At 40.8% G+C, this 13439-nt stretch overlaps 2 protein-coding genes across 2 annotated transcripts; both read left to right on the top strand.

Moving 5' to 3' along the window:
- Window positions 1–1957: 1957 nt before the first annotated feature.
- On the top strand, window positions 1958–7426 carry LOC118470087 (uncharacterized). Its single transcript, XM_035946804.2, has 2 exons — window positions 1958–1993; window positions 3977–7426. Exon 2 carries the CDS (start codon window positions 4035–4037, stop codon window positions 6627–6629), a length of 2595 nt encoding a protein of 864 aa, XP_035802697.2. The 5' UTR covers window positions 1958–1993; window positions 3977–4034; the 3' UTR covers window positions 6630–7426.
- A 148-nt stretch (window positions 7427–7574) lies between these two features.
- On the top strand, window positions 7575–11841 carry hpxb (hemopexin b). The gene is made up of 10 exons (XM_023267198.3): window positions 7575–7715; window positions 8482–8507; window positions 8667–8750; window positions 9393–9550; window positions 9655–9808; window positions 9983–10195; window positions 10308–10400; window positions 10944–11074; window positions 11156–11303; window positions 11430–11841. Exons 1-10 carry the CDS (start codon window positions 7651–7653, stop codon window positions 11660–11662), a joined length of 1305 nt encoding a protein of 434 aa, XP_023122966.2. The 5' UTR covers window positions 7575–7650; the 3' UTR covers window positions 11663–11841.
- The last annotated feature ends 1598 nt before the right edge of the window (window positions 11842–13439 follow it).

Here is a 13439-nt window from a genome sequence, read left to right as displayed (position 1 = left end):
TAGCATTAGAACACAGGAGTGATGGTTGCTGGAAATGTTCCTCTGTACCTCTATGGAGATATTCCATTAAAAATCAGCCGTTGCCAGCAAGAATAGCCATTTACCACATTAACAATTTCTAGACTGTATTTCTGATTCATTTATTGTTATCTTCATTGAAAAAAAACTGCTTTTCTTTCAAAAATAAGGACATTTCTAAGTGACCCCAAACTTTTGAATGGTAGTGTACATATATATAGAGAGAGAGTTTACATCTAGTATGAAGCAAATAAAATTTAGTGCAAAATTAAAGTACAGAAGCTGATCTAAAGTGCATTCTATTTGAAACTAAATGGAAATTAAAATCACATCAATTCAGTTTTGTCACAAATATAAGCCATCTCAAGTCATTTTACAGTATTGTAGATAGAAACTTAATGAATTCTTTTGAGCAAGCACGAGATAAGAGCAAGGAGGAAAAACTACCTTTTAGCAGGAAGAAACAGAACCAGTAACCACAGATCATCAGAAGTTACAAAGAAGGCAAACAGTTAAAAAAGGAAATGAAGTTGACTCACAACAGATCAATGCGAAATAATAGGGAAGCAAGAATTAACACAACTACAGCAGCTGCATTCAAATTTGATTTTAAACTGCAATGGGATACAGGAACCATGAGTTGGGGACAGAAAAGTATAACTGTGATGATGTAGATAACCTATCAGTCATATGTCAGAGGGCTAAAGCATTAAGGACTTTATAAACAGTGAAATCCTGAGCTCCACGCTTTCACTACCTTGTGAAATTACCACCAATTTGTCTCTGGTTTTGGGATGGTAAAAGCTGCCCCTCACACACCTGACTTGTTGATTAAAATTAAAAAAAAAAAAAAAACCAAAAAAAAATCAGCCAAGGATTTTTTCTTCTTTTTACCATCTAGCATCTGATGTAATTAAGACAGACAAAGACGCTTGCCATGAACATGCTTTAGTTAGATGTGACTGGAAGTAAAACTGTGTGTCGGCAGCAGAACAGTGATAGGAAACGTGTTTTTCAAAGATATAACAACAACATACACAAAGAGCAGCATGTATAGAAAAACATGAAGGAGACCCTGGTAAAGAAGCCTGTAGGATGCCTCATATATTGAACATGAACCTCTTCTGACTGAGATAGTTCTGTACTTCAGTTCGGAACTAAACCATTTTAGCACTGTATCCTATTTACCAGCTCCACACTTCAGGTGATTTAAAAGAATGTAATGGTCAAGTATTAAAAGCAGAACTAGAACAGCATGAGAAGCAGAAACCTTCAGCAGAGAAAACTGAACCATGAAAAGCTCAAAAAACACAATGAAATTTGTCAAGGACATCAGAAGTACTCAACTAGGAGGAGTCGCAAGGGAAGATTTTTGGATGAAGATCCCACAATAATCAGTCTCACGATGCTTTCAGATCTTCATCGTCGCCTGCATCAGATCAGCAGCTACTACTAAGACTAAGTTTATCATCACAACTGTAGCAGCATGAACAAAACAAAAAAGATAACACACGTTCAGTTAATACTTTTAATTCAGAGGATGCAGCTTCTGCCTCAGTCTGCTAAGTCTACTAAGACAAGACCTTCCAAAAGGGACAATATAGTTTATCGCATGTTGTCATATCATCTTTCAACTTTATGAGAGAATTGCAGCATAGTGAATAGCAATCAATGCCAAAACTGATTTTCAAGGAATACTTTCAACATGAGACAACAACATCTACACATTACATCCCAAAGTATGTTCACACAGATCATTTCTTGGTGAAGCAAAATCTGCCCCCATATTCAGCCAATATACACATTATATACTGTAATCCAACAATGCGACCTGCGAAGAACACAATGACAGAAAGAGGGAGGGATGAGGGGTGAGATGGGGGAGTGACAGCGATGGGAGGAGGGAAGAACAACTGGAGACTGCAGGACAGAACACAGAGAGCAGCAGAGGAAGCAGGACACACCTGGAATTCAGGTAGGACCAACTTCACTTTGCCACTACTTTAAAAGGAATAGATTATTTTGCTTATGTACCTGTATTATCTCAGATTTTACTTTTGAATGCTGTGACCCAAACTCTCCTGCTACACAAATACACTTGAGAAAAAACTTAAAAACGCCAAAAAATCTTCTATGGGACAATTAGCTGCAGACAAAGCCAGCAGATTCCCTTTTTTAACTGATTGAAGTACATTTGAGTGAACTTTTCAAAGAGTTCTGTACCTGTGCTGGGCTTTACGCTCTGTAACTTGCGGTGAATAGCTCCATTGTTTAGTTTCGATGCGCTGGAATGCTCCTGAACATCTTGTATAATCTTCTCAATTATGAATGGTATCATTTATTCTATAGTCTCAGCACCTCAGCGACTGACGTCTGGTAACTTAGCAACTAGTGCCCCTCATTCAACATTAAAGTGGGGTAAGATGAGAAGCCCCACAGACCTCACTTCAGAAGACTGACAGGGATTTGCTGCTGGCACGTAACCTTTTTTCCCTCATCCTAACCAACAAACTGATCCTCTATATATACACCTATCAACCTATGTGTGCATAAACAGTAAATCTGATTGAACTTCAGTTTGTGTCTTCCATCAGCACTTGCTCATAGTGTCGCCATTAAATTCCTTTCAAAGTGAGATTTCGACCGTCCTAAGCAACATACAACAAATGTCACCCCCAGATAGCATCTTTGACATCTTTTTAAAACATGGGAAACAGATTTTATCCATTGACACTTTGAGTTCACGTGTTTCCAGGGGGACCTTATTGTGAACACACAGAAGTAAACTGACACCTGCCCCTTTTAACCTCGCAAAAGCCTTGTTGTTTCGCTCTAGGGGGGTAAAAGCCTCTCTAGCCTCATCTACACTGTTAACATATACACGCTCCTACCCACAATTGCCAAATCAGAATATGATCCATTTAGACATGGTCATAAAAAGCGTGCACTTGCTGAAAGCGCTGACCTCTCTTCTGGCAGCGTCTCACATACCTTGTGTCGGTGATGAAAGACAGAGTTCGGTTTCAATGCCCTGAGCAGATAAGCGCTGCTGTTTCTACCCAAAGTGACAAAGGGAGTCTGTGCTGCATTCGGAAGCAACTGTTCGAGACTGCTGAGATTTTGTGATGAGTGACATTAACAGAAGTCACTTGGCAAGGAAAAACTAATGAACTCATCTGCCTCAACTTGGAGCGCAATGAACATTCAGCAGATATTTGAGGTCAGACATACCTATACATATGAAAGAAATAATCTATTTAAGATGTTTTTTTTTTTTCAAAAATACCTGCAAAGACACTGACTCTGGTAATTACTAGCACTAGATATGCTTAACCACATTGCTCATTAGCATCCAATTTAGGACATTTATTGTTGTAGTGATCAGTGGCTGCCAGCAGAGTTGAAGTCTGAATGCAGTTCTGACCTCAGGGAAACAGAACATTGGTTACCTGAGAGCACTTGAGAGTCTCGTGAGAAACTGAATATTGTGTTCGATAGATAGTGTTGCAACGAAAGAGAACCAGTGTCCCAGTTTTAAAACAGTACCACAGACATACACAAGTCCTCAAAGGGTTTATGTGATACACCTCAGTCAACAGGTAGGTCAGGTCGCTTTCCTGGAGGACAGCAGAGTTAAATTACAAAACAGCACAGGGTGACTATTCTGAGCCAAGACAACCTTATCACATACAGTCTTTTTTTTTGAAAATTGGCTCAGCTTTGTAGTGCAGTGTCATTTGTTTTCCTAACTACTAGTCTTGGTTTGAAATGAGGCTCTTCAGCTATAGAGTCTTTAAAAAACACCTCATAAAATCTGTAATGCCTTTAAATAGTTTAAGGGTCTGTGCTTCTCCGATGCGTATGTCTAATCTTTGACTGTGTGAGTGTTTCTAATGCACTGTTAACAAGGTTTCGATGGCATCACATTTTTGTTTTGCGTCTCTCTTTGTTTCTACAGACAGAATAAAGGAGTAAAAAGTGAAACCCCATTTGACAAGACGCCTCTACCACTGATCATGTTAATGAGGTCTCACTCAGAAAGGAGAGCCCTCCCTGGGTTCTCAGCCCTGTTGACACACAGCATACCAAAACACACAGATGTGACCTCCCCACCTCCTCCATCCTTTACCCTAAGAGAGTCCATCTTTACACCCACATCTCTTACTTCACCCCCTCCATGGGTGACTCAGGCTCTTTCCAATCTGGAGAAAGGCGAACAAGAGCTGCAGATCCTCAGGGAGCGACAGCAGGCCGAAGTGGAGGAGGTGAACCGCGAATTGGACAACGCTGTGATTGAAGCTCAGCAGGAGGAGCGTCGCCTTCTTGAAAAGGTCGAGCAGGACCACAGAGAAGCCCAGCGACACCTTAGTCAAGTGAAGAGGGAGAACGCTGCAGCAGCAAGAGTTGTGCAGTCACTTGTTGACCAGCAGCTTCGAAAAATTGGACAACTGAAGGAACAGATACAAAGATGGGGCAGTACCGCTGGTGGAGCCAACAAAAATCAACTACAAAGAGGGGTGGCAGAGGTCACCCAACCATGGGAAATCTCTTTAACAATGAAAAGGGTCAATTTCTTACCAAGCCCCCAGTCGAAGAGCTTTAGCTTAGGGGAAGTTGATGTCCGTGAGCAAGGTATGACCTATCCCATTGGTGTCTGTGGTGTCCAGGGACAGAAGTGTGCCTTGCATTCAGGGGATACAGCATTTTCAAACATTACCCCTCTTGAAATTAGAAAAGAACCTCAACCAAACAGAAGCAGGCAAAGGTACAGTCCAGAGGAGATCAACAAGACTAACAGTGGGAACATGCGTGTTGTTCGGAAACTACGTCTGTCAAGCTCTACAGAGAATGAGGAAGAGCTCAAATCACCTAAGTCTCCCATATCAAGACGTCGTGGTGTATCTGAGTCCTCCCAAGATGAGGAAGTAGAGTCTTTGTGTTCAGACACCCAGGGGCAAGACCTTTTCCTTGCCATCCCACCAGTCTCCAGTCAAGGAGAATCTGAAGGCGATGACTCTGACAGCAGACAAACTGGAACAAAGAGGCGCAGCTCAGTAAAAGGTAAAAGAAAGCAAAAGGCACTTGTTTTGGTCTCATGTGAAGAACCTTCCTGCCCACCTGAAGAACCTGATGACAGAAGCAGTGATGTGGGAGCATCTCCAAAGACAAGACGCAAAGGTTCACTGACCAGGCGCAGTGTTGTAGATCTTTCCACAAAACATCATGTGCTTTCAAAACAAAGCCTTTCCAAGAAAAAGACCTCAAACCAGTCATCCATGGACAGTGGAAGCCCTCCATCCCCAGTGGACAGTGAGGATTCCTGCTATACATACACTGTCAATACTCCCGTAAATGGATCTGTCAAGCAAGAGCACTGTCGCTCAATGTCCACAGCTGACCTCTCTAGTAAACTACACCCTTTAATTAATGGTGACAAGACGGACTGCAAAGGAATCAGAAAGGTCAACAGAATGCGTCTTGCTTCGGAACCTTCAACTTTTGAGCAAGGCCAAGGAAATGGCACAGAATCTGACAAGAACACCATAAGCTCTGATGAAAGACAGTCAAGATCTCAGACTCGTGTTACACAGGAATTGAGTTTAAACCGTTTGAGCAGATCTCTTTCCATGTCAGCCATTGAAGGTGATAAAGTACATCAAGTTAATGAACCAGAACAATACAACAAGGACAAGAAAGTTTTGTCAGCTTTGGGGGAACTAGAGGAAGAGGGTGGTTCAACTGCACTTGATTCAGCTTATCTGGTTAAACAGTTTGGAAAACAAGGATCTGGCCGCACTGACTTCAACCTGCCAAGCGGGGTCTATGCAACTGTAAGGGGGCAGCTCTTTGTGGTGGATTGTGGTAATGCCCGAATTCAAGTGACAGATCTCCAAAAGAATGTTGTTCAGCAGGTGTCTCCTTTGGGATCAGAGAGGTCTTCCCGTATCTGCAACTATTTTGATGTGGCTGTGAACTCAAAGGGCCTCATCGCCCTGACCTGTGCTGCTGAACGAGCTGTGTTAGTGTTCAGCCGTCATGGACGCCTCCTGCAGACATTTGGAGGCACATTGATAGGTTCCACCAATGAAGAGCTGGATGCTCCCAGAGGGGTCACTGTTACCCGTCAAGATGAGTTCCTGGTGGCTGACATCAAACGTGGAAGCTTAACTTCCCTAAAACTGGACCCTAAAACTGGGGCCAGGTTAGAGCGCACAGTGGTGACCGGGTACCACAGGCCCTACTTGGTGGCCGCTTGTCTCACCACTGGACTCATGGCAGTATCAGAACGAGGCAACGAAACTGGGCGAGTCCCATGCATCCGTGTCCTGGAGCCTGGCTGGAACACAATCCGAATCCTGGGAGTGTGCTCCGGGTTGGGGCCCGTCCTGACCTGCCCTTGGGGCCTCTGTATCGACAGCGATGGGGACGTGCTGGTGGCAGACTGGGGGAAGCAGCAACACCGTGTTCTTATCTACCCATCCAAGGGCGTTGGCTGGCCTCTGGTGACCGACAACCTGAGTAGCCCGAGGGGTCTGGCACTTCTGCCTGATGGCCACGTCGTGGTGTCAGACAGCATGAATCACTGCATCAAGATCTACCATTACAAGTGAACTCCCGAACATGGAGAAGAGAGAGGAAGGAACAAATATGGATAGAGTTATAACTAATTGCTCCGATGATTTGAGAAGGTTATATTTGTATTAGCATGCAACATCCACGGAAAATTACATTGTAAGCTTTGTGAGTATAATTTACAGCCTCTACCTCTTACACATAATAATTTGTTATGATTATGTTTCAATGACATTAGACTTTATGGTAATCAGTAGTGAAGCTAATCAGTACTTTTTTCTTACGATACTGCATTTAGTTCAAAAGATATAGTAAGAAGTACAAGTGCATGCTTAGAAAATGAAATGACCTTGAATGTTTCTCTTTTTTTTTCCTCAATGCAATCTACAGTCTAGCAGAGTGGTCCTTAATCCTGCATGCCTTAAGAATATTTAGAATTTTTGTATAGTATGCCCGTATTCAAAACATTTCAATAATTAATAATCAAACAACAAATCTAAGACTCTTTTTAATGTCTCTGTGTAATGAGTAGCTCAAACAGTTTAGCTGGCTTAAGCTTGGGGGGGTATAATGACTTTTGTACTCTTAGTTTATCTGAGTAAATATCAATAAATTTTGACCCAAATCAAACTTTGTACAATTGTGCTGTTTCTGAGCCTATTTCTAACCACCCACCTTCAAAGCTGGGCATTTCTATTTTGTCCAAAATGTCTGTATTTCCAGAAAAGGCTTTCACCAAAGATATCAAATTAATGGACTATTTGATTAATTCGCAATAATTAAACACGAAGCGAAATAAACAAACAGATCAATAATGGGAAAGCTCCTGGGGTTTTCTGTTCTTTTTTTTGGGTAAATGATCATGTCAAAGCCTCATTTTGCAACAGCAAAACGTCCAACATAGGCTATGCAAACAAACTCGTGCACACACAGTTACTTAACCTGTCCAATCACGCACATATTCCAGAATAAAAGCACAGGTTCAGCTCCCGCATAGCTGCACTTCACAGCTCTGCTCCAGTGTCAGACTCTACATCAGGGGACTTCATCTGGATCACAATGAAGCTGTTCACCAGAACTCTGATTCTGTGCTTGGCACTTGCTCTCACTAATGCAGCACCTTCGTGAGTATAAAAGAATTCCACTTATTTTAATGGATTTTGATGCCAAATAAGTCATTCCTCTGAAGAGGTTTAGCCCCACTATCTTTTTCCCAAAGGTGTGAACTCACGACATCCTAGGCATTGTCTTTTAGTTTCAGCTCTTAACAGTCCAAACTGTCTGTGTTCATGTTGTTTATTAAGGCTAAAAACGCAAAACATTACACCTGTGCATAACAGGTCTGATTCTGTTTCAGCTCTGTTGTCGGATTTTCAACCAAGCTGCCTATTCTGCAATACAACAATAAAACAACATACTAGAGCTGCAACAAAAACTCAATCACTGATATACTTAGCAAAAAAAAGCAACTATTTGTATATTTAAATAATTATTTTTAATACAAAAGTGCCATTTGCAGAGTTCCAAACATGAAGATTTTCAACTTTTCTTTATAATAAGATATTGTGTTTTTTGCCAAACTATAAACTTTTTTTGGTATTTATTGATATCTCACACATTTGATATTTTCTCACATTATTTTGTCCAGCCCTTGCAGCTGTTTTGGACCATTCCCACTTTTTAGAATCTTCTCTTATCAGTTAGTGCAGTGGAAAAGTCCCTGTTGGTTCCTTTCACAACTATATTTGCTAGTTGACCAAGTTCACCAGTTGGATCAATTGAGCAAATTCCAGACTGCTGAGCCATCATGTTGGTGTCCTGTCACTGACTCATGATTCAGTCTTTGGAAATGCAAAAAACAACTTCTAATAATGTTTTTATCATCTACAGGCAGCCACCAGATTTGGCGGCAGAGGGTGGGTTCTTCATAATTGTAGTCTACAATATTTAGCATATATACACAGTAGCTACACATCAATGAAAGAGAAATGCTGTAATGCGTCTAGTGATATGTATTTTTATGTTACAATTCAGTTTCTATTGTTGTTAACAAGTGTTTTTTCTTGGAAATAAAGTTGCTGCTTTGCCAGATCGATGTGCTGGCATTGAATTTGATGCCATCACTCCTGATGAGCAGGGAAACACTTTCTTCTTCAAAGGTGTGGAGCATTTTATTCATTTATTCATCTATTTTATGAAGTGTCTCTGTTTACATTAAGCTTGCCAATACCTTCACTGTATCAAATTTACTCAAGTCACTTTAATAAGGTCAGTCTCTGGGTAAAATGACTAAGATTTCTTAAGAATGGCTGTCTATATTTTCAGATTATTCAATGAGAATACTCCTTTCTTCTTTTAAAATTGCTTAGATGTAACTCTACACAGTTGCCTTCTTGTGCAGATCTATGAAATCTGCACCCCTCTCCTATCAAACATCCTTGCTCTGGCACATTAAGCTCACTCATTAACCTACATATCTGCTCACTCTTCAACCATTTTACAAAACACAAAAGCAATTTGTAATATTGGAGTAATTCAGCCATATTGTAGAAACTGAAGAGTAATCATGCAAGAGGTCCAAGCCCACAAGATGACTGATCCTTTAGGTTTGTTATGTATGAAACACTGGAAGACCGAATCAATGTTTTTAAAACTGTCATTAGTATACTGTAGTTTCATGGTGTTCGCTGCTTATTACACTGATGAAAAAAAAAAAAGATATAAACATGCTAAAACATTATTTAAAAAAAAAAAAAAAAGACTTTGACTTGAGGGGGTCTTCTTTTTTCTTGTATTTTCAGGTGGCCACCTGTGGAAAGGTTTCCATGGTCCTGCTCAGCCTTCCAACGAAATATTCAAGAAACTACACGACATCCATCCGCTTGGCCATGTTGATGCTGCTTTTCGCATGCACAATGCAGAGAACCCAGATGACCATGATCACATTTATTTCTTCGTGGTATGATCCATTAGCAGTGATCCGAGTCAGATTAGGAGACACATAAATACAATTTACTGATGGTAATCTCAGTTTGTCTGTACTATTGTTGATATAACCTCCAGGATGATAAAGTGGTCCGCTTCTATGACCAATCTCTGGAGGATGGGTATCCGAAAGAAATGACGGAGGAGTTCCCAGGAGTCCCCACTCACCTGGATGCTGCCGTGGAGTGTCCCAAAACAGAGTGCATGACCAACACAGTGCTGTTTTTTAAAGGCATGTTGGCCTTCACAGCTGAAATTATCTCGTCAATATTCGTCAACAAATGAGATAGCTTGACAGAAAAAAGCAGTAAATTATGATAAAGATAATGCTGCCCTCTACTGGAGGAAATTGATGATGACTCAATGATTGGTAGCCTTCCTCTAAATCTAATCATTTCCCCCACAGGACAAGATGTGTATTTTTATGATCTCGCCACTAAGACAGTGAAAACCAAGACATGGTCCCACCTGCCTCAGTGCACGTCTGCTTTCCGCTGGTTGGAGCACTATTACTGCTTCCACGGGCACAACTTCACCCGCTTCCACCCAGTGTCAGGAGAGGTGACCGGCAACTACCCAAAGGACGCCCGCAATTACTTCATGAAGTGCCCCAACTTTGGTTCGTTCATCAACAAAAGAAATCTAATGACATTATGGTTTGGTACAAGACGTAGAACCAGAGTGATTTTGAATTATTTTGTCAGACGTGTGCAATCTTGTTCTAACTGCAGGTCATGGAGGTGATCGTACAGTCCCGAAATGCAGCGAGGTCAAACTTGATGCCATCTCAACGGACGATACGGGCAAAACTTATTTCTTTGCAGGTAAAGTTAGATACAGAACGCAGCAATCTTATAACAAACTATTTTTGTTAGATATGGTATTTGTTTGCTGACTATTCATTTAAGTCTATTAATGTAAAGCCCAGGAGGTGATTAGCTTGGCTTAGAATAATACAGCCTGACTTTTACCACAGTTAAAAATGCAACTACAGTACAACGCATAAGGTAAACCAGGTAAATGACAAAAAAAGTGGCAATTTACATATTAACTGCATAAAACAGGCCACAAATGCAAATGCTGTCCACATTAAAAAATCGGTATTTTTACAAACAGATTTCATTTATACTGTATTAACATAAAATTACATCACTTTTTACTGTATTTAAACCAGGAAAAAATATAATTTTATTCCAAACATTTGTCATTTTTTGAAATAAAATTATGTATATTAAGGACTGAAAAATTGCAAACCATTCTTTTAACTGTCATTTTACAGGTTTTCCCAGTTTTATTAAATTACAGATAATAACTAGTGAAATCACTGAACAAGGTTACATGTCAACTAAATTATTCAAACTGCTCAGGTTCTACCTACATGCGCCTGGACACCAGTCGTGACGGCCTTCACGGCTTTCCAATAACCAGATCATGGAAAGAACTGACCAACGGAGTGGATGCTGTCTTCTCCTACATTGACAAAATCTACTTAATGAAGGTACACCTTGAAGCAGTCAGACATTTTTTTTGGTCAGTAAGCATGATGAAGTTGAAATTAACCTCACCTTTGTTCTTGCAGGATGATAAGGTTTACATCTATAAAGCAGACGCTCACTACACCCTCATTGAAGGCTACCCTAAAAGCTTGAAGGAGGAACTGGGCATTGAAGGACATGTGGATGCTGCTTTTCTCTGTCCCAATGAACACACAGTTCATATCATCCAAGGTAAACGCTTATTTCTCATTTTTCGATCAGTATAAATTGTTTAGCTTATTTAGAATGATAAAAAAAATATCTAAAGTGCATCATCAGGTGATGAACAAACAACTTTACTCATATTTCTTCCAACAGGAGGCAGGATGCGTGACGTTGACCTCACAGCTACTCCCAGAGCCATCACCAACGATGTACCTTTACCTCCACACTTGTCTGATATTGATGCTGGTCTTTGTGGGCCAGATGGAGTGAAAGTGTTCAAGGGCTCCCAGTTTTACCTGTATGAGAGCCCCAAGATACTGGCCACAGGAAGGATAATTGTTGAACCTCAGAAAATCACCTCAGCAATGATGGGATGTCAGGATTGAGTGAGGAGAAAAATTATCCAGACACACCAAGAGTACAGAATCAAAATGATCACACTTTAAATGGAGTGAAGAGGGCTAAATTTACATCAGCTTGCATCTTACATGTAAGATTTTGGAAAAAATTCTTTCATGCAGTCAAGTTTGACTTTTGTTTGGTGAATAAAAGGTGGAAAAGAAAACTCCCGTGTGAGGTGTCAGTTGTCACATCTTTTTAAAAGATTATTAATGCAAAATTGTCATTATTAAAAGAATAAACACCGTCTCCATATTTTCAGTTTGCATCAAAAACCGATCAAAACCGATTAGGATCATGAAGTGATTACACAGATTGCCCACTAGAGGTCCTACTGTACAAAAGAAAGAGTCACACCAGGATTAATGCCAGGCTCATGTTAAACTAAACCAGCTGCAGGAACAAAGACTGGATGCAGACTGAAGGTTTAAATATCTAAATCATGAGTTTCATGCAAGAACTTCTGAAATGTCCCCAAACAGTGAGCAAAAGTGACAGTCTTTGTTGTGAATTTTAAGTATCTTAAGTTGTCAATCCAGCACAGTTACCTCCCACACCTCTACCGTTGTCAGCACTCTTTTCTCCAAATCTTTTTCAAAAAGTACTGGCATAATGGAGCTAAAAGGTAAGTCACTTCTGAGTAGAACAGAGTTGTTTTCTATCAGTGGAAAAAACAACTTGTAAATAATTTAACGGCCATTTTTATACAGTTCTCAATGTTTGGGAACCTGTTGCACAGTTTACTTATTTCAATAAGCCTGACTCAGGCTTAAGTCAGGCTTTTTGAAATAAGTCTGACTTACTGCCACAAAACCTTGTAGACAACATCATCATCATCATCATCATCATCATCATCATCAGAGACTGGTGTAATTTATAGAAAAACTATTTCTTGTACATGGACTTCCATTTAAGAAGACGTTTTATGATATATTTTTGATATATTTTATAAGTTACTATGGGCTTATTTCAATACTGTCTGGTCAGACCTACAAACATTTTCAATTATATAGTACATTAGCTATATTACATAAGACTCAATCCAACGTACACCTATAAAGTAATTGCTAAATAAATAGTCAAGAGCTCATGTACACAAAGGTAACATATAAATCCCTCCACCTATATGAAATTAACTTAGGTTCAGGAGCACCTGTTATCACCTGGCAGGTTTACGTACACCAATTAATCCATCCAGCATCTTAATATTACTTCAGAAAGGAACTCATTTACTCACCATAGATCTTGAATTGCTCATCGACCCTCCAGACTGGACGATCTACTGGAGAACAATCCAACTCCGGACACATCAACTCAGCAGTCAGAGGTTGCTCTCCAAGGTCCTCATCCACCGACCTCAAAGTTCACCAAATGGGACCAATGTGACTCCAAATCAGTCTCGGGGTTCTTCTCCTCCGTTGAGTCCTCGGAACAGCCGTTACCGGACATACAGACTCGGCTCCATCACTTCTGACAGCCCTCCACGTCTCCACCGCACCGAACGTCTCCAAGAACCGAACCCCTGATAAGAAACCGGACCGTGGCTCGTCTGCAGACCGTCCTGAGGAGGAGAGACCTTCTCTTCAGCCGCTCCGACAACAAAACGAGGCTGTTCCGGTTTTATTCTTCGTCCATTCCAGTCACTTCACACGTTTGGCCTCCCGCACTTCCGGTTTCTTCACCTGAGGTCGTGACGTCAGGGCTACAGCCGGCACCACTAGCGCCCTCTGGTGGAGGCCAGGTCGTAGTACACCTCTGTCTCTT

The sequence above is a fragment of the Amphiprion ocellaris genome, chromosome 24 (assembly GCF_022539595.1).
Source record: "Amphiprion ocellaris isolate individual 3 ecotype Okinawa chromosome 24, ASM2253959v1, whole genome shotgun sequence".
Taxonomy (NCBI): Eukaryota; Metazoa; Chordata; class Actinopteri; family Pomacentridae; genus Amphiprion; species Amphiprion ocellaris.
Note: the sequence above shows the minus strand (reverse complement) of the source record. Positions and strands in the feature narration are given on the sequence as shown.

What these genes read in the sequence shown, in the direction of transcription:
- hpxb (XM_023267198.3), top strand. Translation starts at nt 7,651, where the DNA reads ATGAAGCTGTTCACCAGAACTCTGATTCTGTGCTTGGCACTTGCTCTC. An exon ending in CATGAAGTGCCCCAACTTTG is followed by an intron (nt 10,196 to 10,307) that starts GTTCGTTCATCA and finishes TTCTAACTGCAG; the next exon opens with GTCATGGAGGTGATCGTACA. An exon ending in CAAAACTTATTTCTTTGCAG is followed by an intron (nt 10,401 to 10,943) that starts GTAAAGTTAGAT and finishes CAAACTGCTCAG; the next exon opens with GTTCTACCTACATGCGCCTG.
- LOC118470087 (XM_035946804.2), top strand. Translation starts at nt 4,035, where the DNA reads ATGTTAATGAGGTCTCACTCAGAAAGGAGAGCCCTCCCTGGGTTCTCA.